Here is a 27,378-nt window from a genome sequence, read left to right as displayed (position 1 = left end):
AACTTACAACTCCAAGATCAAGAGTCACATGTTCCACTGACTGAACCAGCCAGGTGCCCGTATCCCAAATTTAAAAAATAACACATGAGTGAGGTCAGTTTGGTCCAACCATCTATCTGCAACTGTTCTGTTCTCCTTTGATCTTCAAGTCTGTGTGTGGAGATTCTGTTCCTGTCAGAGTCTTCCCTGATCTCAGCAGAACCCCTATTTTTCAACGTTTATTTATTTTTGGGACAGAGAGAGACACAGCATGAACGGGGGAGGGGCAGAGAGAGAGGGAGACACAGAATCAGAAACAGGCTCCAGGCTCCGAGCCCTCAGCCCGGAGCCTGACGTGGGGCTCGAACTCACGGACCGCGAGATCGTGACCTGGCTGAAGTCGGACGCTTAACCGACTGCGCCACCCAGGCTCCCCAGAACCCCTATTTTTTAAATGAACACAGATGCCTGTCTTTACAGTCCGATGGCTTTTCTTTGGCTCTGTGGGGACATCTGCTCTGTTCATTACTTTTACCTGCATCTGGGAGTCCCTAGGGAATTTCTCCTTGGTCAGTGGCTTCTCTGACTTTATTGGAATGGCTCTTCCTGCTTTACTGACTTAGGACTGTGCCTCCCCTCCCCAAGAGTCAGGCTTGAACTCAGGAGTTCAAATTTTCTAAATCTTTCCTTGTACCTCAGAATTAAAGTCAAAGTTCTTAAAATGGCCTAAATCTTTTGTCCTATGTGATCAGGCCTCTGATCATGGGAGTAATTCATCCATTCACAGGTATAAATTGAAGCACCTAGTATGTGGCCCTTCTCCTGCCATCAGTTTCTTGTCGGTTTCCCTCGTTTCTTGTTTATCCTCTCAGAAAAATATGCCTTGCATATATAAGCCTATACATATATTCTGTTTTTACATAGATGGTAGGATACTGTGTATGTTATTCTGCACATGACTTTCTTTCACTTAACCATGTATGTTAGAGATATTTCTGTGGCTATGCATAAAGGGCTGCTTCATTCTCTTACAGTTACCTAATACCCTACGGGATGTATATATCATAATTTACTTTGTCTCCTTCTGAAGGACATTTAGGTTGTTCTCCTTTTGCAGTGGACTTCTAACCAGTGTCCCTTACACATCTCTAATCAGTCAGTGTTTCCCATGGCTATAAGATAGATGTCCTTAAACCTCCATCCTGATACTGTCGTTTTCCTGTTCAGAAACCTCCAGCAGCTGTCTAGCACCCACAGAAAAAACTGAACTTCTCCTTGAGGGTAAAGCCCAGCACCACCACATGGTCTCCACCTACTTTTCTGCTCGTGTCCTGTGCCTAAAGACACCCCCTAAACTGGTGACTTGAGGTTTTCCCAATGGACCTTTGTTTTTATGCTCAGTATTTTTCTTGTGCCTGCAAGACCTTCCCCCTAAACCCTTTGAAGGGGAGGAGCATTTGCTTCCTTCCTTCTAGGCTTGTCACCTGTCCCCCCAAACCCCTCTTTGGAGCAGCTGCAATCTCAATATTTTCACTCAGTCTCCCACTAGTACACCCTTCCTAACCAAACCATAACTGGATGTTGGCTTAGGTAACATATTTCATTGTTCACTAGTCAGTGCTTTCTCTTGTAGACTCCAAATTTCTTGTGGGCAGGGACTATTCCCTGGAAATAGGGAATACTAATATGAAAAGATGTATCTTGACTTCCAAGTAACTTCCACATAAAATAGTGAGCCAGATACACAAAATTAAAATACACAACACCATAGACCTTTGTTTAAATGGGAGTGTGCTCAGTGGGATAAGAAAAACATGGACTTAAAAAAAAAAAAAAAATCTCTGGTCCCTGCCCCAGGGCGTGGCACATGGTAGATGCCCAGTAAGTGCATGTTGAGTAATAGAATAACATAAAAGAAAGCATTTAAGGCAAGCCTCAACGTCTTGCCAAAAATCCACCTTTTATCATAAACATACAAATAAGCCCACAGATAGGGTAGATGTCAATCAAATTTTGAAGGAAACGAGGCCAGGGTGGGAGACGGTAGATTCAAGTTTCAGCAAGGGAGGGAGGCGGAGAAGTTGCACCCGGTCAGGGTCTTGGGCCCTGCGGGTGGGCAGGGGGAGGCGGGGAGAGGGGAAGGGGGAGGAGACTCTGGCGTCCCTGCCCCGCCTCCCCCACCCCCTTTCCCACCCCCACCCCCAGCAGCGGCGGCGGCGGCGGCGGCGGCGCAGGGCGGCCGCGCGGGTGTCGGCAACAGCTGCAGCAGCCCGCGCCGCCCCCTCGGCCGCGGCTCCCCGGGCGAGCCGGAGCACGGTCGGCGGCTCGTGGCGCGGCGGCCGGGGGAGACGGGAAAGTTGCCGGCGTGAGCGCCGACATGCCGGGCAGCGACACGGCGCTCACCGTGGACCGGACCTACTCCGACCCGGGCCGGCACCACCGCTGCAAGAGCCGGGTGAGAGGCGCGGGCAGGGCGGCGGTGGGGGCGCCGCGCCGAGGGGCGAGGCCGGGTGGGCTTCGGCTCCGGTGTTAGCCAACTCTCGCTCCCCGCCTCTCTCCCCTCCCCTGCTGCCACGGGTCCGCGCCGAAGGGCCTGGGAAGGGTGAGGGGCGTCGGAGCCCGGGTCGGGGGCAGAGCAGAGCCGGGCCCGCCGTACCCCGCCCTCCGCCGCTGCTCGGTCCCCGCTCGCCTGCCGGACCCGGGCGCCCGGTCTCCCCGACGGCCCCGCGCTCCGCCGCCCTCCGCAAGGGAGCGCCCGCCGCGCGGCGCCCGGACGCGAGGGAATCCCGCCAGCCGGGGCCCCGCCGGGACGGCTCGCTCGCCCTCCTGACCGCCGGTGCTGCCCGCGCCTCCCCGGCACTCGGGGTTGCGGGCGCGGGGCAGAGGCGGCGGGCCGGCTTCCCGGTCTCGCGCGGCGGCCGCCCCGACTCCGCCCGAGTGAAAAGTCAGCCTTCGCGCCGCCGTCCCGGAGTTCCCAGCCGTGCCGAGCGGGCGCCCTCTCCATTGTTTGCAGTGTAATTTGCTGTTGCTGATTTTGGCTGTGGGCGAAAATAGCTCTCAGAGCAAGCAGCAGAGACGAGCCCTGTAGTGCTTCGAGATGAAGACGGAGGCCGCAGCCTGAGCGCCGGTCCCTCCCGGGAGCGGACGCCCCCGTGGGCTCGGGAAGGTGGGGGGGACCTTGGCTCTCCCGGGCAGTTCGGCCCTCGGCGTGCCGTCCTCCCCTTGAGAAACCGCAGGTCCTCCACCCTGGCACTTGTTCTGGCGGAGGAACCTGGAGTTGTGCTTTGCTAACTACTCGTTCGAGATCGCAGCATTTGAGTGTCAGCCTCCCTGTATGAAGTCCACAGGTAGAGTTTTGCTCAAATTCTGGCCTGTCATCTCCCGAGGTCGAGAGGCCACTGGATGGGAAAAGCAGCAGTAGTGACAAATGCAGTTCGGCCTGTGTTGCAGGATTTGGGTGTTTAATCACAATTCGGAGAACTAATCAGTTATCCTATAAGTGAAGTAACTAGTTCCTGTTTTCCTTTTTTCCTTTAGTATCTTGTTAATCGAGTTAACAGAATTGAATTTACAGAATCGAGTTACAGATTGAATTTATTTGGTGGAGTAATACTTACGTCCTGCAGCCACTTCACGCTCCTCCACTCCCCAAGAGAATTCTTATGTTCTGCACTTTAGTTTTTTATTGGGGTGTAGCTGACATTGTTTTGTTTTTTTAACATACAATGTTGTATTTAGTTTCAGGTATACAGAATAGTGAGTGATTCGACAGTTACACTACAAAATGTTCACCATGATACGTTTTGCATTTTCTTTAAAAGTTTTGTAGCAGTTTGTTATGAAAATGACCATGAACTCCATTTGGAAGAAAACATTGGTGAAAGATCATTGGTTACCTACAGTTAGAAATTTTTGGAAGGATGTCTGCTGGTTAACACAGAGTTAACCAGGAAGAAAGGTGAAGATCTTTTTCTAATGCATTTGTAATTGGAGGAGTCTATTAATGTTTCAGTTGACAGAAGAAATTTCAGACTTGAAAAAAAGTGTGGAAGCTTGGTTTCTCTTGTCACAACTGTGATAATCTTTGTGTAAACAACAAGATTAGTAATCTTTGAGGGATGGGTGGCTCATTGTGAGCTCATTTAAGCGATTTGGCAAAACTGAACCTTTGCAAAACCGCTCTTCGTATTCTGTGAAATGGTGCTGATAGAGTTCCCACCTGAGCTACCTAGATGGAAAGTGGCAAAACAAACATGTAACTTAACTGCAGGCTTAGTTTGTCTCGGTTTCTGCCCGTGTTCCATTTCCACACACCCCTTTTCTGTTAAAGTACCACAACCTTATGCGAAAGGGGTTTCTTCTTTTCTTGAAAATTCTACAGGTGATGTTATAGTTACTACATTGTTTTGTTAGCATGGGACCCCTGATTTTTTGTTTTTATTTTTTAAAATTTATTTATTTATTCAGAGGGTTGCGGGGGAGGGGCAGAGGCTGAGGGAGAGAGAGAATCCCAAGCAGGCTCTGCCATGCCCTGACACGGGGCTCGATGTCACCAACGGCCAGATCATGACCTGAGCTGAAATCAAGAGCCAGTGTTCAACCAGCTGAGCCACCCAGATGCCCCGACACCTGCTTTTTAAAATAGATTGTGTATTAAATCTGAGTTAGACATTATATGTACTGAGTATGCTAAATTAGCTCATTGGGCAAATGAAGTCTAGTGAGGACTAGAGGAACTCAGACCAAGGAGGACTAGAACTCTAGTAGACAGTGATGGACACATTCTGTTGCAATGATGCTGCGATCCCTGTGTAAACTTTCTGACTGTCTACTTTTAGGGTTTTGCTGTTGAGGTGGCAAGGAATAGAACTGGAGGAAATTTTGTAAACGCCTCTAACTTTTCTCAGGTGAGGCTGATGTAATTTTGAGTCTGTCCTTAAGGCTGCAGTAAGCCTGCCGTGATGAAGGGAAAGTACCAGCAGTCTTCTGTGTGGAAGGTATTTATCCCATCAGATGATTCTAGCTCCTGTTTTGTGGAACTCATTTAGAGTTAACAATAAAGACGTATTTTCTTTACACTCAGAAAACATGTGAGGCAGAAGGAGAACATCTGGCAGTATTAGGGTTTAATTTCTTGATGTCACCTTCCCCTTGGCAATAAACTGTCTAGTACAGGATTTTATGAGAACCTTTTTGTGGACTCTTGGTAAATTAGCTCACCTAAAAATACTATGAGGAGAACTGGAGGTGCATGTGAGGAGTTGATTAGCCTTTCAGAGACAGGCAGTTTCCTCCCAGGAAGGCTCTAAGACTCTAAGAGATCAAGTTCTTGGTTACTGAATGGTCATTTTTTAAGTTCAAAACTAACACCGTGTTGAGATAACAGGAAACATACACATCTCTCTGGGTGAGCTTGGTTAAGCCTTTGAGACTAGAATAATAATGAGGCAGTGTACTATTTTAACATTGCAGAAATCTATTTTTACAGCCAGGTGGATTAACCTAGATATCTTACCCCCCTCCCCCCGCCCGCAGTGAAAATGTAATATAACTAATGAATTCCATGATTATCTCTAAGCTGACAAGTCAGGATCATTCACAGTTTTAAGCTTAATCTGTGTAGAACTCAGAAATGATGCATGTTAACTCAACACACAAAATATCCCCCTACTTTAAAAGAAAGCATGCATAATTAGAATCCTACCTTTTTTTGTGCCCTAGATAGTTAAAGCCTGTCATCATTTTAAGAACACAGTCAGTCTGCTTTGCTCTAGATTAACTGGTTTTTATTAATTATGTGTGAATCAAATTTTTGTTCTAACTTTAGATGTTATAAAATGCCACTTTGAGCCACTTGTGGATAGTGGTCAGCAGCTAGGAATCTCCAGTCTTGTGACCTGGATCATATCCCGGCTCTTCACATTTCCCAACTGAGTGACCACTGGGGCAAGGTCTAACCTCTCTGAGTCTCCAGTTCCCCATCTGTAACAGAGGTGATAATAGTCCCTACTTCAGGGAGTGAGTGCATCATGAGTCTTCAGTAAGAGAGCATTTGTTAAAAAAAAAAAAGAAGAGAAAAGAAAGAAAGAAAGAAATGACTAACAGAATCGCTCGTCATCCTGAGTACTTACCTTCTGTCCGTCTCTAATCTGTCAGCCATCCCACTGGGCCTTTCTTTGACATTTCTCTGGAATTGGTTCCTTTCTCCAATGTCCCCAGTCATCTCCCACCTTAGTTTAGCCACTTATGACCTCTGGAAGAGAGAATGGTGTATTCGCTTCCTCATTGCTCTATGATTTCATCAGCCCCTATTCCATCCTGCCCCCAAGGGCCAGAGTATTCTGCCTACAGAACTGCTTTCCTTAGGCTACCCCCCAGAAGGCAGGTCTTGCACTAGTGATGCCATGTACCCTATAATCATTCTCTGTCTTAGTTTCCTCTTCTACACCCTAGGGGTGTTACGAAGAATAAATGCAGTAACATCTATAAAATGTCTGGTACCCAGAAAGAACCCAGTAGATGGTAGCTATTTTTGATGTTTTTTTTTTGTTTTGTGTTTTTTTGTTTGTTTTCTTGAGAGAGAAAGAGCCTGAGCTGGAGAGGGGCAGAGAGAGAGAGAGAGAGAGAGAGAGAGAGAGAGAGAGAGAGAGAGAGAGAGAGAGAGAGAGAGAAAATCCCAAGCAGGCTCTGTGCTCAGTGTGGAACCCGTCACGGAGCTTGATCTCACCACCGTGTGATCGTGACCTGAGCCAAAATCAAGAGTCAGATGCTTAACTGAACCACCCAGGCGCCCTTAGATGGTAGCCATTTTTGTTATTACTGTATGAGAAGTGATCATAAGCTTCAAAATGGGAATACTGCTAATTTTGTGAATAGAATAGATTCTTGCATTTTTAGCGTTTTGTTCCTCCTCTGTGATACACGTTCCTTATCACATTGATTGTTTACATATTTGTCGCTATGTTTATAAACTGTAGACACTGGCACTTTGGGAACAAGAGCTTTCATTCATTCTACAGATGCTTGCTGAGCACCTTTTATATGCTAGCTGCTATTCTAGGCATCAGGAATATAATGGTGAATGAAACAGCCTCTCTCTGGAAGCTTAATTGTATTTTGTTTTGTGATTGTATTTTATTTAGACTAGCGGCCCCAGGAAATACCCTCCTATTTTACAGGAGGAAATGATAGTAAGTATAGGAGTCTCTAACATCTGAAATAAAACCAGTGTTGGGCACGGTGGCTACCTGTAGTACCTGTGTAAGTGTTCTGTGGTTTGGAAATAGATCCTGAGTTGCCTGATGAGTAATGGCCAAAAGCGTTCAAGAAGAGGCTGTCCTAGCCCTTCTCAGAGTGGAAGTGGTTGGGCAATGATGTAATAAGTTGATGATCGCATGCTTACTTCCTGGGCAGGAACAAAACTGAGTGGGAACAGACTTCCGTCTCGGGGGGGGGGGCCCTGACCTGGTGAAGGGGTAAACTGAGTAGTTTGTGAGTCCACCTTTAATCAGTGATGCGTTATACTCCGAAGAGTTCATTTACAAGCACGGCGAATAATGATGAGTGCCTCAAGTCCGATTTGTCTGAAATTCAGGACGGATAGATTGATGTGGGGTGTGTATTTCGAGCTGGGCTGTGCTGCTGGCTCACCGGTTCTCCCTTCAGAGGAGAGCAAACTGCCAGCCACCAGCACACCCGCTTGTCACATCCGCTGTCGAATACCGAGACAGCTGCTCCCAAGTTGGATGGCAAGATGTGTTTTGCTTCAGAGCCACTGCCTGAATTTCCAACGCTGCTCTTAAGGTCAGAAACCAACCTGATCTTTCTGGATGGAAATTGCCCATGTCTTGACTTAGGACAGGCTGCAGCGTTCAGCCCTGCTGTTTCCTTATTGCATTTTTAAGTTGTTAGTGGAGGGGGTTGGTGAGAGAGAAGGAAGAGAACCATGAATCACTCTACTGTGAATCAGAATGAGGACTTTACATTCCTTGGAAAAGGAACATCAGGATATATGATCTGTGCGTGATCCAACTGCTTCCATTGGATTGGGGAAAGGGGGGTGCTACCGAAGGAAAACGGTGTATTTGTTGATTATTCCTCTGTAAGGAGGCAAAAAGAACATAAATGAAAAGTGCAGGAACAATGTTAACAGCCAGCATGTGCCAATTCCTTACTGTATACCAGCCACAGTGTTAAGCACTTCGAATGCACTGTCTCCTTAATCCTCACAAAGCTTATTTATAGTTCCATTTTACAGGTGAAGAAGTTGAGGCCTGGGCAGTTTAAATGATCTGTCCAGAGTCTCGTGGCGGTTTGGAAATGGTAGAGCTAAGATTTGGTGAATCCAGATCTAATTGCAGAACTTGCATTTTAACCACTTCCCGTCTTCTGTCTCAGATGAATACTGGAAAGCAGCTCAGTCTCAGTAAACCTGTCTGGTCCTTGTGAAGACGGTTGTGTTCAACTTCTGCAGGGTGCCTAGCCAAATTGTGTTTGGGATTCTTATGACACAGCACTTTGCCAGTCTTTGGTGTATATAGTCTTATGTGCCTGGTAAACTTTTGTTGAATGAATGGTGTAGAGTGATAATTTATGAACTTTTTACGATGCTTCCAGTACAAGATTCTTGCCATTATTTTGGAGAAGTCTTAAAGGCTGTTAAATAAGCTCGTGATTTAACAACATCAGGAAAAAGGGGCGCTTGGGTGGCTCAGTCAGTTAGGGGTCTGACTCTGACTCAGGTCATACTCTCGTGGTTCATGAGTTTGAGCCCCATGTCAGCCTCTGTGCGGACAGTGTCGGACCTGCTTGGAATTCTCTCTCTCCCTCTGTCTCTCCCCCCACCCCACTTGTGCTATCTCTCTCTCTCTCTCTCTCTCAATAAATAAGTGAATAAACAAACAAACCTAAAAAAATTTTAAATGATTATCAGTAAAGAACCATCTTCTAGCCTGGTGTTTGGTCTCCAGAACGTGAGCAATTGAAGGATATAACAAGGGCGGTTCTTCTTGTGACAGTCTGGTCACAATCTGGCCTCTGCAGATCTCCCAGTAGAACTTTAGCTTCTCTGGACTGATGGCATATGCTTCTCACTATGTGAGGCAGAGTATTGGAAAGTAGACCCAAAGGTTTTAACCTGTTAGAACTGGAAGGGGATTTAGTCATGAACTGCAGAGCTTTCCCTTTGTGGGAGTAGAAAAGTGACAGCAGCCAGACTGTAACCAGTCAAACCACGTAACTAATGCTGGCTGACTAGGACTAACCATTATACCAGTCTCTGTCTTAAGAGAATTCCTTAATAGAAAACTGCTTTAAATATTTTTAGATACCAAGCTAATTGCTAAGTTATATGGGATAAATATCTTGAAATTTAAGTAGATGGAGAAATTTGGAATTATTTTCAGTAGAGATTTAATTGGTGAACAGATTTTACCTTTTGTGAATTTTCTAGGTGGAAAAAAAGTGAATTTGGATGATTTAGTGTTAGGCCATCATCTTCATGAACTTGTAGATTTTTTTTATTAAAACATTTTTTAAAAATATTTATTTTTGAGAGTGTGAGAGTGAGCAGGGGAGGGGCAGAGAGAAAGGGAGACACAGAACCCAAAGCAGGCTCCAGGCTCTGAACACAGAGCCTGATACAGGGCTCGAACTCGTGAACCGTGACGTCATGACCTGAGCCACAGTCCGGTGCTTAACCAACTTAGACACCTAGGCGCCCCTGGAAATTTTTGGTGGGACTAGGGTGAGGAGGGTGTGACATTTCATACATCAAACTATGTAGCTGCACTAGATGTTTTGCTACTTTTAAAAATCACCTTTTCTGATTTTATTGTTGTTTCCCCTCCATCCACTCCTAAAGTGAAGTTTTGCAAAATGAATTCATCTTTGTCTTTACCTTCCACTGTTGGGATAGGATATTGGGGAAAACACATGTGCCAGATGTGTAAGTCACAGAGCACATTATATATACATTTAACTTAGAATGCAGACCTCTGAAGCTTTCTGTTCCTGTGAGACTCTAATTGAGGGCATCTTCCAGCACCAGGTGTTTTTAGCATACGTAATTTTCATGCAACATAGCCCCTAAACAAACCAGAAACATCATCTGGTTCTTAGCCAAAGAAACAATCATCTGCCCCCACACTGGGAGGAAGACAGGGGTAGAGTCGGTCGGGCACATTGCCCGTCCTCAGAGAAGCGCCTCCCCCAAGGGAAACTATGTGAATTCTGCCTTCCACGGCCAGGAAGTAAGGTGTGGCTTCACATAATAGAAGATGTTACCACTTGGATGTTCCACAGGCACCTCAAAGTCTACGTGTCTGACTTCATTCATTCTCCCAAGTCCCCCCACCTGGATAATACTTTCCCTGTGCAGTGTATGTTTGGGAGCTCCCTCAGCCCCTCCCCTTACCCCCCACATCCAGTGGTTTACTTATTAGGTTTTCTCAACCACTGTTTCCTCTTGATCCCCGGCATCACTCTCTTAGTTTACTTCAGGATTTGAAGATGAGTGAAGGGTTAAGATGGACTAGGGAGTCAAACCTGAATGTCCTCCACTTACCAGGCGTGTGAACAACCAGGAGAAATGGTGTTAGGAAACCCCTCGAGGCGTTTATTGTTCTGACATTGAGTCACTCGTTGTCTGCCACAGAGTTCCCCAAACCTCACTCATTCCCACACCTACACAGAGCTTTGTACCACATGTACTATTATTTACTTAATATTTCCATATCCATTCACTCCTTCAAACTTTTTTATTTTTAAAGTATCAGTGTTCCTATTTTAGCTAAATATTGTCTGAGCCCCCAAGGCCTGCAGTTTGAGATTAAGAATATTAGCAAATGCTGGAGCTTTCCTAGAGCGCTGTTAGCACTGAACAGAGACTTTCTCCTGGATGAATCACCTGCATGGCCTTGAGGGTTGTTTTCAAAGAAGTTACTGGCTCACTGTGATTCTGTGTTACTGCTTTCTTTTCATGCCACCTAAAATAATTCAGAATCCTTTTGGAAAACACTGGTCTTAATGTATCATCTCTTCTCATTCTTTTAGAAATACTTCTTTTAGACCCACGACTTAGAAGATGCTTAGAAATATTTTTTCATGGCTGGTGAAAATTTGAGTGTTTGGAGGTGAACAGAAACCCACTCTAGTGATTTGAAGGCAGCCTTGTCTGGGTGGGAATACTTGCAAGAGGTTGGAAAAATGAAAGACGTACCTGTTCCAAGCCAGATGTCTCATCTTCTGACGACCTGAGAGAAACTGAGGGGCCACAGAAGGCCTTAGGCTAAAGAGTGCAATGTCAGAAAATAAGGACTCTGGGAATTTCAGGCAAGGACAGAAAGTGGGTGGCAATGAAATTTAAGCTCTCTGTTTTTCTGAAGTAAACTTGAATTTAATTAAGATGTGTATGTAGGCTTGTTGTAAGGAAATTAAATGGTGCCTTGAGCTGCAGCCTTCCATGGGAATTTTGATACAAGTGCTTGTCCAAAAATAAAGTAAGCCCTCAGTGAAAGCTCTGCTTTAGCACCTCAGCATATTTACTCCAGTGCGTGCAACTGTGTTGGGGCCAAAAGTCCCTTTTTTCTGTCTTTGTAAAGATACTGTGATCATCCAGAAGGCGTGGAACTCGATCTCAGATAGTCAGTGGTGTACTATTTTAATCTCACTAATTGGAACAGGTGGCCTGTATTTGAGACTGACTCTCTAGTTGGCACAGGTTTTAATTTATCTGAAAATATGAGGCCCATTCAGTAAGAGCTGTTCGGGCTGCGTATTGGCATCAGGCAAAGTGCTTGAAAGCTTCAACCATAAGCACAGAAGGCTGAGAGGAAGATTGAAGAAACGGAGCTTAATAGTTTGCTGCTTTGATTCAGTTCTTCACTGTTGGGCGCAGAGCTAGTCAGTGGAACATGGTGGAGTGAAGCAGGTGCAGACGCTTGAGAGGGCCACTTGTAAATATTTCTCCCGATGAGGACAGTGTCTGAAGTGTCTCCTTTGAATCCACCCCACAAGATGGCATGGTTGAAGAGGACTTCACGCAGTCCTCCTGTTTTATAGGAATTAGCACATCTTCAGGCACGAGCTGAACAGGTGTGCCCGAGTGACTCAGCTTACCTCAGGCGCTCAAGTTGAGATACTCTAAGACACCTCTGTTGACATCAGAGATGGTCTCTAGATTATAACTTCTTCAGAACTGGACCACTCCTTTTGGTTTTGTTTGGTTTTGAAACCGTCAACGTATGCTTTGCAAGGTGTCTTGTGAATCCTTCCTTTAAATCCTTCAAGAGGACAGAATGCCAGTTTCTTCCCCTGCCGCCCAGAGTCTCTCATCTGATCTTTGTCTTTCTTCCGCTCTCAGCCCTTGGAACTCTGGCATCCTTCTTTGTGGACTCCCATGGCTCCCCTCTGTGCCTGTGGACACCTGCTCCATCCTTTCACATGGGATGGTCGTGTTCTTTTTATCTACACATGGATCTCGGTACGCGGTTGGGGCTTTGTAAATACTGATGGAATGAATGCGTGAATGTGGGTATGTTGCAAAATTGCACTATGGGACTTGAGAAGCTGGAAAAGATACTCTACTCTTGAGCCAGATCAGTGCAGGTCAATCTACCTTATTTTAATTGCTGACAGGATTCCAGTTTATGGGTATTCCATAATCTATTTAATATGACTACCTTGTTGAAGGACACGTACATTGCTTCCAGACTACATTGCCTGTCCTTGGACATGCTCCTTGTGCACGTATGAAGATTATATTAGTTAAGCTAAATTCTTTTTTCTTTAGAACAAATTTTTTTTTAATTTTTTTTTTTTTTTTGAGAGAGACAGAGTGTGAGCGGTGGAGGGGCAGAGAAAGAGGGAGACACAGATTCCAGGCTCTGAGCTGTCAGCACAGAGCCTGACATAGGGCTTGAACTCACAAACTGTGAGATCATGACTTGAGCCGAGATCAAGGGTCGGACACTTAACCGACTGAGCCACCCAGGTGCCCATAGGCTAAATTGTTAAAAGTGGAATTGCTCAGCAAAGAGTGTATGTATTTGAAAAAAAAATTTTTTTTTAATGTTTATTTTTGAGAGAGAGAGACAGAGCATGAGCGGGGGAGGTGCAGAGAGAGAGGGAGACACAGAATCCGCAGCAAGTTCCAGACTCTGAGCTGTCAGCACAGAGCCCAACGCGGGGCTCGAACCCACAAACTGAGATCATGACCCGAGCTGAAGTTGGATGCTTAACCGAATGAGCCACCCAGCCCCCCCAGAGTATATGTATTTTAAATTATGAAACTGCCGAATTGAACACTGTACCTCCTTTGTCACATGCTAGGAGCTAGGGGTACAGCAGTGAATGGAACTGATAAGAGTTTGTATACCCTTCAGTGTATGAGCATGCCTCAACTCAAAACTTTCTGACACAGTGTATTCTAAAATGTTTTGATCCTGACCGTCTGCTGCATGAAAACTGGTAGCTCGTTTTAATTTATATTTTTCCTGATAAAATTAGGTTGGTCATATTTAAACGTTTTTTATTTTGGAATAATGAGAGACCCCCAGGAAGTTGCAAAAAATAGTATAGGGATGTATCCCTCCCCCAGATTCTCCCAGTGGCTACATCTTATGTAACATACTACAAAAGGTTGATCATATTTTTGCATATTTCATCATTGGGCTGTGAACTGTTAATAAATTCTGGCCACTTATCTACTGGGTTATTAATCTTTTATTATTTTTTTTTTTTAATTTTTTTTTCAACGTTTTTATTTATTTTTGGGACAGAGAGAGACAGAGCATGAACGGGCGAGGGGCAGAGAGAGAGGGAGACACAGAATTGGAAACAGGCTCCAGGCTCTGAGCCATCAGCCCAGAGCCCGACGCGGGGCTCGAACTCCCGGACCGCGAGATCGTGACCTGGCTGAAGTCGGACGCTTAACCGACTGCGCCACCCAGGCGCCCCGGGTTATTAATCTTTTAAATTGTTCTGCAAAAGTTTTTTTTACTCCTTAAATAAGTTGTTTTGTCCACATATCTTCTCCAGTTTGTCATTCCTGACTCTATTTTCTATTATTGTGTAACAGATTACTATAGATTAGCAACCTAAAAACCTATGACCATGTAACAGTTTCCGTGGACCAGGAAGGCAGGTGCAGCCTATCCGCATCCTCCACGTTGTTCATGATAAGGTCTGGTTCATATTTATTCAGCATTTGCTGTATGCATCCACTGCTCAGACTTCCATCAGGCTAAAATCAAGGTGTCAGCCAGGACTGCAGTCTAGTCCGTAGTCTCACTGGTTATTTACTGAATTAACATCCTTGCAGCTATAAGACTGTGGCCCTCAGCCCCAGAAGCTGCCCACTCGTCCCTGCCACTTGGCCCTCTCATAATGTAGGTAGTTTGTTTTTTCAAGACCAATGGAACAACTCTCTTGCATTTTGTCTCTTCCTCTAGACCCTCTCTTAAAGGGTTTACCTGATTAGGCCAAGTATACCCAGATAATCCACCTTTTGATTTACCAAAGTCAGCTGATTAGGAACCTTAATTACATCTGCAAAATATTTTCATGTTTGCTGTATAATGTAACCTAATCTTGGGAGTGAAGCCTCCTCGTAGTCACAAGTCTTGCTCACACACAAGGGAAGGGTATCATATAGGTTATGGATACCAGCAGGTGGGAATCGTGGGGACCATCTTAGGATTCTACCTAGTACACTGTTTCAACAATATATTGCGTGTGTGCTGAGCATAGAGCCTAGCATGTAGCAAACAATGAATATTAACCAAACCTTGCCATAAAGAAATATAAAAATTTGAGGGCTTGTAGGATTTGTATCATTCTTACAGTGGCCTTTAAGATTCTTTTAAAAACCCAAACACCGTGTTCTTCTAAGACATTTTATTTATGATTATTTTTATAAATTTTGTCTTTAGCCAATTTTTTACAATTTAAGTAAACTCTGTCCCCAACATGAGGCTTGAACTCATGACCTCACCATCAAAGGTTGCATGCTGTGCTGCGTCAGCCAGGTGCCCCAATCTTTGGCCCATTTAGAATTTGTTTTCCCTTTAACAAGTCTATACATAAGTGACAGTTATTCCTCTATCATTTTTTGCATAGTTACCTGCCTTTAAAATATACTGCTGTCCACATCTGTAGTTTTATTTTTAAAAATTTCTACTTTTTCTCTGGGTTTTAAAACTTTTTTAAAAAGACTAGTGAATCAAACTTTATAATTTTGGTACATTTTTTCTGGATTGATATCCCCTTCCCTGCTCAAACCAGGATTGGAAATGAGCATTTTGAAAACTCTGGCTCATTCATTTAAGAAACTTTCAAACAGACATGATTCTAGTGCCATTTGTAGTAAGGAAAGACCAAAAGGTGGAGGGGAAGAGATGGTGAAGTTTGTTGTTTTTTTTAAAACATTTGCTTTCAGCTTTCTCTCTCGAACTAGATAATGCCTCTCAACAGGTTCTATTTACTGTAGAATCCTGACCTTCCACTCCATACTGTTATAGTATGAAGAATGTGTATTGTTGCTTCCTACACCGGCTTCGCTGCCCTCCTCACCTGTAGCTGACCATCCCAGCTGGAGAGATGGAAGGGCAGGGACTGGGCCCAGCTTCGTGCTCTGTGGGGCAGCAGGCCTCTTTCAGGCCTGCCCTCCTCTTTGTAAACATGGGTGCCCTCGTGCTATCCTCGTACTAGGACATTTAAGTTCATTTGTCACTCATGTTAGGATAATGAATTTAAGAAGAGTTTGTACCCAGCTTTTTAAAAAGTTTATTTGTTTAAGGCTATTTATTTATTTTGAGAGAGAGAGAGAGTGTGTGGAAAGGGCAGAGAGAGAGAGAGAGAGAGAATCCCAAGCACGCTTCATGCCATGAATGTGGAGCCCGATGTGGGCTCGAACTCATGAACCGGGAGATCATGACCTGAGCCACCCAGATGCCCCAAGTTTATTGTTTGGAGAGAATGAGCGGGGGAGGGGCAGAGAGAGAGAGGGAGTCAGAGAATCACAAGCAGGCTCTGCGCTGTCATCGTGGACCTCGAGATCATGACCTGAGCTGAAACCAAGAGTTGGACACTTAACCAGCTGAGCCACCTAGGTGCCCCAAGCTGTCCCTTTATTTGGCTTGATTATCCTTGTTTGTAAGTTACCCCTGTGGCTTGCTAAATATCACTAGGTATTTAGGGGTTGTTTTGTGCACGTATGTTAGTTATTGAGAGGTTCACCTGCCTTGTCATCTTCACATATGACACGGAAGGAGGTGAAAACTGTTGTGTGTGTCCAGAAACTAACACTTACCATTTCATAACCTGACCCAAGAGCATATTAATGGTGGAATGAATATGCCTTCATCGTGTGTGCTTTCATTTGAGAAAGGCATCATGTTTATAAAAGCCTCCTGACTTTAAGCAATTACCAAGTAATAATTTGTTGTATGAAGCCAGCCAAAGTTTACCTCCTATACTGAGCAATTTAGAGCTACTCACTGAATTGGCATCTGTTGGGTAATCTTCTTCTTCTTTTTTTTAATGTTTGTTTATTTTTGAGAGCGAGCGAGCAGGGGAGGGGCAGAGAGAGGGGAACAGAGGGTCCAAAGCAGGCTCTGTGCTCACAGCAGTGAGCCTGATGTAGGGCCTGAACTCATGCACCATGAGATCATGACCCCAGCCGAAATTGGACACATAAACGACTGAGCCACTTAGGTGCCCTGAAGCAAGAGTCTTCTTTCATTCATTTATGTCCTGTGACCACCTTGAAGCCCCAAAGGCTCTTCTACCCAATCTTGGTCTGTTTTCAGCCCTCAGAAATGCTCTGTTATTTGGTGAGTGGGAGCACATTAAATCCTACCATTGAGAAATTTGACTAACAATGATCTGATGGCAAGAAAGTTTTTATCTATTGAGGGCTCAAATTAAGCTCTCATTTTTATTTTTATTTTATTAAATTTTTTTTTGTTTGTTTGGAGCACCTGGGTGGCTCAGACAGAAGGTGAAGCATCTGACTTCAGCTCAGGTCATAATCTCATGGTTTGTGGGTTTGAGCCCCACATCGAGGCCTGTGCTGACAGCTCAGAGCCTGGAGCCTGCTTTAGATTCTGTGTCTCCTTCTCTGCCCCTCCCTTGGTCATGCTCTGTCTCTCTGTCTCTCAAGAATAAATAAACATTAAAAATTTTAAATAAAAGATTTTTTTTTGTTTATTAATAAACTCTTCACTCAACATGGGGCTTGAACTCACAACCCTGAGATCAAGAGCCACATGCTCTATCGACTGAGCCAACCAAGTGCCCGTAAGATTTTTTTTTTTAAGTTTATTTTTATTTATTTTGAGAGAGAGTGTGTGCACACACACGCTGTTAGCACAGAGCCTAATTTCAGGGTTTGAACCCATGAACTGTGAGATCATGACCTGAGCCAAAATTGAGCGTCAGAGGCTTAACGGACTGCGCCACGCAGGTGCCCCATAAGATCTTATTTTTAAAGGAAGTCTTAGAGTCAGAATGAGAGCTCTTCAGCCTTGTTGCTGTTTGAGGACAGTTTTGCAAACTGAGCCCCACTCCAGCAGACGTTGTTGGGAGCTTTTATTTCTTTGGGCAAATAGGAAATGAATGAAATGGTTTTGTTTTACGTGGCTATCTTTAAATGTTGATACCTTCTCAACCTTCTGTTTTGAAGTAATTTGTTGTACATTTGGGGTAATTTTAACGGTAACAGATTTGCTAAATAATACGCATATTGTTGGAAGAGACTCTAAATCCATCTACAGAGATTATTTTTTCTGATACTTTGGACATTTCAGAAATCACAGTTTCTTTGTTAGTAATTCTTTAAAATATTTGTTCCAGGGAGCCTGGATGGTTCAGTCGGTTAAGTGGCCAGCCCTTGATTGTGGCTCAGGTCATGATCTCAAGGTTTGTAAGATAAAGTCCCATGTTGGGCTCCATGCTGACAGTGCAGGGCCTGCTTTGGATTCTTTCTCTCCTCCTTTTTCTGACCTTCCCCTGCTCATGCTGTCTCTCTCAAAATAAATAAACATTAAAAAAACTGAAATAAAATATTTGTTCCTTAGTTTATTTACCCATTAGCCTAAAATGAGCCTGGATGTTTGTCTGGGGCAGCTAGCTTATTAAATTCTTGGTGGATTTTCATTTTCTTAAGTCTATGCTTGCTTGGATATGTTCTCTGGAAGTAAATGCAGTGACATCAGATTCTCAGGTTATAAGGTAATGAAATGGCCCATCAGAAACCTCAGCTTATGCCATATTTAAAAAGTAAACCAGATCCACACAGGGGAGGATGTTCTGAGCATGAGGAAAACCGTATCAAATCATTAACCACATAGTTCTGGTTATATAGTAGACAGATATATTTTTAATTAGTAAATGAGTCAGACATGAAACAATTTTAAAAATATGATGCCCCTCTACCTGTGTCCTAGATTTAACAGATGGTAACATTTTGCCATGTTTGCATCCAGTTGCTGCCACTTGTTAAGAAATAAATGGCCCCAGATACGGTTCTCCCTTCCAGTGTCCTCAGCGGTCTCCATAACCTGACACTGTTGTGCTTCATTCCTTTGCAAACTTTTATGCATTGAATGAACCCATAAGCAATATGTAATATTGTTTCTTGTATTAAATATTTATACACATGACATCTCTTTTGTAACTTGCTATTTTATTTTCACTTCCTATTTTTATTTTTCTTTTGTGGGGGGGGTTAGCCTTTTTTTTTTTTTTTTTTGAAGTTCTATTTAAGTAATCTTTATACCCATGGTGGGACTTGAACTCACCACCCCAAGATCAAGAGTTGCATGTTCTTCTGACTGAGCCAGCCAGGCTCCCCCCAGCATGGTGTTTTTAAAATTTATCCTGCTTCATTCCCTTTTTTTTTTTTTAACTGCTGTACATTATTTCAGTATATGAATAAACCAAAGTGTGTATAGCCATTCTCCTCATGGTGGACAGGTAGCTTGATTCAGAGGTCTGTATACTGTGGGAGAGTCTCTCTGGGGAAGCTGCCTAGAAGTGACAGCACTGGGGCAGAGGAAAAAGAATATCTTCAACTTTACCATCTGTTCTTAAGTAGCTTTGTCAAGCACTTGTACTTATAAGAGTGATTTGTTAAAGCCCCGTTTTAATATCTCTCACAGGAAATTTTCATAATGATGCTAGATTTTGTATAGGTGTTAAGTAGTATTTGTTTCCAGTTTGTGTGCATTTTAACTTTGCCTGAAAGGAAATATAAAGTTATTTTGAATTTGCTGGTAGGCAGTTTTTCAGACGTTGTCAAGAATTTAGCCTTTCTTGTTAATGTTTATAAAAATTAATGTGTCAATATTTTATTTTTTGAGATATTATTTACATAGTAAATCTTCCCCTTTACGTGTTCAGTTACGTGAATTGTGACAAGCACAGTCTTGTAATCACCATCCAGTTAAGATACAGAATATTTCTCTCACCCCAGAAAATTCCTTTTTGTTCTTTTAGACCATCTTCTCTGCTGTCCCCAGCCCCAGCAGCCATTGGTCTGATTTCTATTCTTGTGATTTTTTTTTCTTTTCCAGAGTGCACTATAAATGGAATCAGTATATAGCCTTTCTGAGCGTGGCTTCTTTCACTTAGCATAATGCTTTCTTTTTTTTCTTTCTTTCTTTCTTTCTTTTGAGAGCGAGAGCACAAGCAGGGGAGGGGCAGAGAGAGAGAGAGAGAGAGAGAGAGAGAGAATTCCTAACAGGCTCTGCACTGTCAGCGTGGAGCCCATTGTGGAGCTCGAACACATGAAGTGTGATATTATGACCTGAGCCAATCAGACGCTTAACTGACCTACCCAGGCGCCCCTCACTTAAGGATAATCCTTTTAAGATTACTTCATATGGCAGGGTGCTTAGGTGGCTCAGTCTGTTGAACATCAGACTCCTGATTTTAGTTTAGGTCATGATCTCAAGGTATGTGGGATCGAGCCCCACCTCGGGCTGTGCACTGACAGCACAGAGCCTGCTTGGGATTCTCTGTTTCCCTCTCTCTGCCCCTCCCCTGCTTGTGCTCACTTGCTCTCTCTTTCAAAAATAAGTAAATAAACTTAAAAAAAAAGATTCTTTCATGTTGCCTGTGTTAGTGCTTTATTCCCCTTTAGTGATAAGTAGAATCAGTATATTTTTAGGAGTACTGAAGTATGCATGTATGAACAGAGAGGAAAAATGACTTAAATCCTGTGCCTCTCATGTGAGTGAATTTATGTTTTTCTCATGTCACTACCACAGTATGAAAAGTTTAGAGCATCCATTTCCACAGTACATTAATTTGTAATCCTGTTACCTTTTGAATGTTTCATTACTTCAGAATATTAAATTAAATGTGCATGAAATCAGGGCCGCTGTTCTGTGTCTTAGCCTAGGCCCTGTGGTCTTTGTATATTTGTACGTATTTCTTCGGGAGAAGTTCCACAACTTTCTTTGGAATGATTGTCAGTGGCAGGTGACCTGTAAAAAAGATGAAGAACCACTGGTCTCATGTAAGCTCTTGTTGCAGAATTAAAATCATCAGTTTATAGAAGTGTATGTATTGACATGTCAGTGGGTTGTGCTTTTGTGTCGATTGAAAGGGTTTACAAACTATTTGCACAGAAGACAGTCGTTTTTGTTTATGAAGTGGCATGTACAAATAGGATATTAGTAGAGCGAGCATAAGTAAGTTCTGCCAGCACCGTGACAGGCTTTACACGGGTTAAAACAATTCTTATGACAGTGCCGAATGGGAGTTGTCCTCATTCTGTGGTTGGAGAATGGAAGCCCAAACAGGTAAATGACTTGTGCAGGGTCATACAAGAAGTGTGGGACTTGAACCCAGCTTGGTTTGCATTCCAGAGCCTTCGTTCTTGACCATTAGGTGACCTGCTTCCACATCAGCGGGGACGGTGATAACAGACACCCAAGTGCAGACTACTGGTCACCTCTGGGTAGTAAAATGATGGGTGCTCTATTTTCTTTCCTCTGGCTTTCCCGTATTTTCATAGCTTTTCTAAAGCAAACATTTTGCAGTTGAATGTAGCTACGTGATGAGAACCTTTATCACGAGATGATAAATCACATTATTGGCCATAACTTTCTGATTTTCACTTTGTTTTGCCCTGGATCTGGGGAAGGCTCAGCGGTCAAGACTCATGACTGCAGTGGTGGAAACCAGGACCAGGGCTGCACTGTTGATATCCCAAGCTTCGCACCCTAGAGCGTGGATCTAGAATTCTCCTCTGGCTTTTTTCTCCCACAGGGCCTGTTTGAAGCAGGGTAGACCCAAACTCCAGATCTTACCATAAAATGTGAGGTGCATCTGCTTTATCCCAAAGCCCCCTTCTTGTCCTGAGTGCTCCATTTTGTACCCAGTGCTCCTCTAGGCCCTGAGGTGACTCAGACGTGGGCAGTGCTCACAAAGAGCGCAGGCTGGGGAGGACAGCCTGCAGACGAATAATGATGGTGCTCTAGGGAGCCCTGGCCTCATGTGGACCCTTCTGGGAAGGACTGACCCAGAGCCCACCCCGAAGAAAAGAGTGGGTGTCCGCTGTTAAGCCTTTCTGGGCCACCGTCCCTTCTCACGCCCTGCTGCAGGGGCGTCCCTGGTAGTTGTTTGTAGGACACTATTGGCAGAGGAGGACAGATTTTTAAGTTCACCTCTGATTAGCCTTTTGGTACGTGTTTTGTGTCCATGCACGTCTGTGATATCCTTGTGCAGAGGAAACACTAAATCATGGGCGTCACAGAGCTGCTCTGATTTGACTCAGATGGAAGAAGGATGCTGCAGGAAAGGGAGGAACAGAGATATTAATTGTCATGGCAACCAGCAGGTTTTTATAGTGGAACGTTGCCTTTGTAACCTTAAACCAGTCACCTTTTTTCTCACTAAAGAGAACAGACTGACGCAAACTTGAGAAATTATAGTACCATTTTTCAGTGGGGTTTTATTTGCTTCTCAGAATCAGCCTTGCAGCGACTTTAGTTCTTTCGTAGAATTTCAGAGCCGAATGGCACCCTAGTGCCTTACATAGAACCTTACAAAGTCAGGTGCTTGTGGATCTCCTGTTACTATTATGTGTCACTCCCATTTCCTCTCCTGCCCCCCACTCGGTCTGCGGCACGCAGCCAGGATTTTTCACAGGGGAGTAGAATGAGGATGAGTTTGGAATCTGGCAGAAGTGCATTCTGTGGCACACAGTCCTCCCCTCGGAAGAGTATTCCGTTTGTCGTCCTCGGACTGCTTTTGCCGTTTGACCCTGTGCGATCCTGTTGTGGCTGCTGCTTCATCGTCCGTCACCCTGTAGACTCAGCAGATGCTTAGTTGCTTAGACTGTCTGACTCCCGCCAGGCGCCATGTAGGCAAGTTCAGAGTCCACCCTTTGCTGTCCAAAAGTTTCTGGAGAACTGAACCCTGTGCTTTTCTCTTAGTAGCTCTGGTGAGCTTTCAGAGACCCAGGGCTCAAAAGGCCAGTGTGAGAAAATACCCCTTCTGTGAACAGGTAGAGCTCAGCTCGGAAAATCAAGGACTTTCTCGAGCGCCCTAACAGAGGTTTGTTTGTTGTTGTTGATTTGCACTTTGAGAGAAGGCAAAAATGTAGACCTCTCTCCACTTCCCCTCATTTCTTTGTCTGAGTCCCTGTCACCCGGGACCACACCTTGAGATTGACAGCTGTGGGACCACTGCTTCTAATGTGCTTCCTTGGACAGTAGCATCAGGGTTGATGGTACCTGTATCTCCACAGCTTGTGGCATGGAGAAGGAGTCGCTCAGGCACCTTTTCGTGGCATCGAGTTTAAGAATGAGTTCCCTTGCAGGGCGCCTGGGTGGCTCAGTGGGTTAAGCCTCCGACTTTAGCTCAGGTCACGATCTTGTAGTTCGTGAGTTCGAGCCCCGTGTTGGGCTCTGTGCTGTCAGCATGAGCCCCTTTCGGATCCTCTGTCCCCTCTCTCTCTGTCCCTTTACCACTTGCTCGTTCTCTCAAAAATAAACATTAAAAACAAAACAAGACAAATGAGTTTCCTTGCAAACCTTGGGCTGGCTTCTTCCCACCCCGTACCGCCCAGTTGTCTCATTATTGCCTCTCACCAAGCCGGGAGTGTGGTGTGTGGGAGGGCCCATGCATAAGCAGCCCGGGCATGAATCATGCTTGTAACCATCCTGCTTTCAGCCTAGGTCAACAAATACGTATTGAACACCTACTATGTGCCAGGCGTCCCAGGAACTAAAGCAGAAATCACCCTCGTCAAGCTTATATTCTGATAAGCCCAGGTAGACGGACCAGACCAACAGGGAAAACATATAATATGTTAAATGGTGATAAGTGTTCACAGACAAACCAAGGAAAGGGGGCTGGGGAGGCCCATAGAAAGAATCAGTTTTAAATAGGAAACTCAAGGAAAGCTCTTCCCAGAGAGGTCAGTGAGGGAGGATCTGAGGAAGTAAGCTGGGCAGCTAAGGGGAAGAGCCATCCAGGGAGCCTGAACAGCAAGTACAGACTGCCTGAGACAGTTGTGTGCCTGTTGTGTGCGAGGCACATCCCAGAGGCTTTGTGGCAGGAGCAGAGTGAGGACATAAGATCTAAGAGGTAGTGGGAGGCCAGTTTATATTTTCCAAGGTTGCCTTGGGTCCAGATTAAAGGTGGGCATGAGCTGGCGCAGGTGGGGAGTGGTGACGGTGCCTGGGAGGAGGGTGCTAGCAGCAGCGGAGGTGAGGAGAGGAGTGGCCAGGTCTTCGAAATGCATTTCCCCCGCCCTCCGAGGGTGTGCTTAGAGCTCTGAGGGGCAGTGTGGTCCCAGGGCTTTGGGAGGATGGGCCAGGGTTTTGGGTTTTCAGTTCTTACACACTGTGTGAGCTCATCTTAGATCATTTCCTCATGTAAAAAGGAAAGAGAATTCTTTCCTTAGAAGGGTGTGGAAGGCTTCTGAGATAACATACTGAAAGGGTCTTCCCAGACTCCCTTTCTCATCTCCCACTGGGCCGGCCTCCCTGCCTGTGCCCAAGTCTGCCGTGAGCCTTTATATTCTAGTCACTTGTGGTTGACTTGTTTCTCTCCCCACCAGAAAGTGGGCAGGGACTGTGGCTCCTGTGCTTGGCACAAAATGCACAATAGGTGTTTGGATGGATAGAGAAATGGAAGGAAGCAAGGAAGAAAAGAATGAGTTAAGAATTCATATATAGCCGCACCTGGGTGGCTCAGTTGATGGAATGTCCCACTCTTGATTTCTGCTCAGGTCACATCATCCCAGGGTTGTAGGATTGAGCCTCACGTTGGGGTCCGTTCTGAGTGTGGAGGCTGCTTAAGATTCTCTTTCTCCCTCTCCCACCACTACTCACGTGCACTCACAAAAAAAAAAAAAAAAGGAATTTCATGCATAGATAATGAGGGAGCAGAAGGCAAGCTGAAGGCAAAGCACTAGCTAACAACCCCCTCCCCTCCCCTCCCCCCAGGTGGGATCTGTGTGACATTCCTCAGGCACTCCTGGCTGCCCAAGAACAAAGGAAAGGGAAAAACTTGTGGTTACCTCATGGAGATCACAGTCATGTGGGACCTGAGTGTTTCTATCAGTTTGCAACTAACTTTTCTATTTATTACAAAAAGTTTTTTTTACAATGTTTTTATTATTGAGAGAGACAGACAGTGTGAGTGGGGAGGGGCAGAGTGGGAGACACAGAATCTGAAACAGGCTCTAGGCTCTGAGCTGTCAGCCCAGAGCCCGACAAAGTCTTGAACCCATGAACCGTGGGCTCGTGACCTGAGCCGAAGCCAGACATTCAACTGACTAAGCCACCCAAGCACCTCAGTTTGCAACTGTCTTAATGATTTACGAGAAAAAAGCAATCTTACCAATAACCAAACTTTCCAGAAACCTATAGATTCTATTACAATTTTCTGGGACCCCATCACCCTCCCCTGCATAGGATAGAAAATCTTATATAATCACCCCTCACACATATAATGCAACTCTTTCTGCCCATAGATCCTGTCCCCTGTGTTTTAATAAAACCACCCTTTTGCCCCGAAGCTGTCTCAAGAATTCTTTCTTGGCCATTGCCTCCAAACCCCAACACCTCAAACCACGCTGTAGATATTAGTGTAATATTTGAGTTCGTACATTCCAACAGATGGTGGGACTTTATTTTTTTCGGAGTTCAGTGTTTAAGGACCTCAAATGATGAGTTAAGGCATTGGCCATATTTGTTATTTAAATAAGTCTAATTAGGAAGACAGGTACACTTATCTTTGTGTTTTAAAATTTATCTTTTCCCTGCTTTTGGCTTACAAAGAAGTGTTTGTTCAGAGATGCTAATTGGTGTTTTTACTTAGGTGTTCTTTAAGAATAAAGACCTCATGGGTTGCCTGGGTAGCTCAGTCCCTTAAGCATCCACTTCAGCTCAGGTCATAATCCCGCAGTATGTGAGTTCGAGCCCCGCGTCGGCTCTGTGCTGACAGCTCAGAGCCTGGAGCCTGTTTCAGATTCTGTGTCTCCCTCTCTCTCTGACCCTCCCCCATTCATGCTCTGTCTGTCTCTGTCTCAAAAGTAAATAAACGTTAAGAAAAAAAATTTAAGAACAAAGACCTCATTAGCAGGTTTCATCAACGGTCTAAGGAAATTTTTCCTAACATTTTAGCATGAAAATTTTCAAGTGCACATAAAATACAAAGATAGTAACAATTGAACACTAGCTTAATACACAGATAATCTAAATCAGTACAGGACAGGTTTTCTTTTGCGTTTAGAATGCTTCTGTTACCTGTTCTATAATACGGAGAAGGCTCAGTCTGTTAACTTCCCTGTTAGAAAAATTCTGTGTATGACACCTCCTTTCACTGTGAGGAGACCCCCTTTGACCTTCATCGGGAAATGCTGCATCGTTTATATTTAAAGTTAGGGTTATGGGTTGAATTGTGTCCCCTCAAAAAGATATATTGAAGTCTGTGATATTATAATTTATAATAACAAGTAGTTGACCCTTGAACAATGAAGGGTTGGGGGCACTGACACCCCCATTCACACAGTGGAAAATCCGTGCGTAACTTTAATTGCCCCCGCTCAAAAAAAAACTACAAGTACCCTACTGTTGATGGGTTACCACTAACCTAAACAGTCGATTAACACATATTTTGTAGATTATGTGTATTATATACTGTATTCTTAACAATAAAGCTAGGGAAAAGAAAAAGTTACTAAGAAAATCATGAGGAGAAAAGACATATACAGTACTGTACTATAAAAAAAACCCACCTTTAAGTGGACCTGGGTCCTTCCAACTCCTGTTGTTCAAGGGGCAAAGGTATATATTTGGTCTTTGTTTCCATTTCTGACAAAGCTCCTAAAACCTTGGGAATTTCTTAAGTGATTGTAATGATGAAAGTGAAATGGGTGTCTTTTGTTATTTATATAACAAGCCCCTTTCAACCGCACTGGAATTTGTGTTATTTAGGTTACTTTTGGGAAGCCCCTGAGGATAGGGCTGGGGGGGGGGCGGGTAGAATAGAATAGAGACCTTGATTTGAAGATTAGAATTTTTAGTCCCACCTTCCACTTCCTAGGAGAGGAGGGGGCCTGGGTTGATGTAGTCGCCAATGGCCAGTGGTTTAATCTATCAATGCCTTCATGATGAAGCCTCCATAAAACCCCAGAAGGTTGTGGTTCAGAGAGCTTCTGGGTTGATGACCACGTGGAGATTCAGGGACAGTGGCTCCCAGAGAGGGCATGGAAGCTCTGCACACTTTCCATGCACCTTTGCATATCTTCCATTTGGCTATTCCGGAGATACATCCTTTGATCATAAACTGGTAGTCTAGTAAGTAAATGTTTTCCTGAGTCTGTGAGCCACTCTAGCAAATTAATAGACTCCGGAGAGAGGGTCATGGAAACCTCCAGTTTATAGCCGGTGGGTCAGAAGCACAGGTAACAACCTGGACTAGGACTGGTGACTGAAATAGGGGGCTGCAGACCCTTCAGCTATGTGATCTGATGCTGTCTGTCGGTAGTGTCAGAACTGAGTTGAATTATAGGACACCCAGCGGGTGTTGGAGGATTGTGTGGTGACCAGCTGTGAGAGGAGACACAGGAGTGAGTTTGCCCTTTACAAAAGCCCTAACTCCCAATACCTCAGAGTATGACTTTGCTTGGAAATAGGGTCTTTACAGAAGTAGTGAAGTCCAAATGAGGTCATCAGGGTGGGCTGTAACCCAGTAGGACTGGTGTCCTTACAAAAAGAGGGGATTTGGAGACAGGCATGCAGAGAAGAAAGATGATGTGAAGACCCAGGGAAAGTACTTACAATGTGAAGACTGACAGGATTGGTGTGATTTGTCTACAGGCCAAGGGATGCCTGATGAGGCTGCCAGAAGCTGGGAGAGACGCCTTAATCCCAG

At 44.5% G+C, this 27,378-nt stretch overlaps 1 protein-coding gene across 1 annotated transcript in view; it reads left to right on the top strand.

The window, feature by feature from the left end:
* The first annotated feature begins 2,356 nt into the window (after positions 1-2,356).
* The window catches only part of TMCC3 (transmembrane and coiled-coil domain family 3), a 74,566-nt gene continuing 49,544 nt past the window's right edge, over positions 2,357-27,378 (top strand). The window contains exon 1 of the mRNA XM_047066651.1: positions 2,357-2,434. Coding sequence (XP_046922607.1) covers positions 2,357-2,434 — 78 coding nt within the window. The remainder of the gene's footprint in view (positions 2,435-27,378) is intronic.

Source organism: Lynx rufus, unplaced genomic scaffold (assembly GCF_022079265.1).
Source record: "Lynx rufus isolate CCGP_SWC_20201006 ecotype Redwood Valley unplaced genomic scaffold, mLynRuf1.p SCAF_7, whole genome shotgun sequence".
Classification (NCBI taxonomy): domain Eukaryota; kingdom Metazoa; phylum Chordata; class Mammalia; order Carnivora; family Felidae; genus Lynx; species Lynx rufus.
Note: the sequence above shows the minus strand (reverse complement) of the source record. Positions and strands in the feature narration are given on the sequence as shown.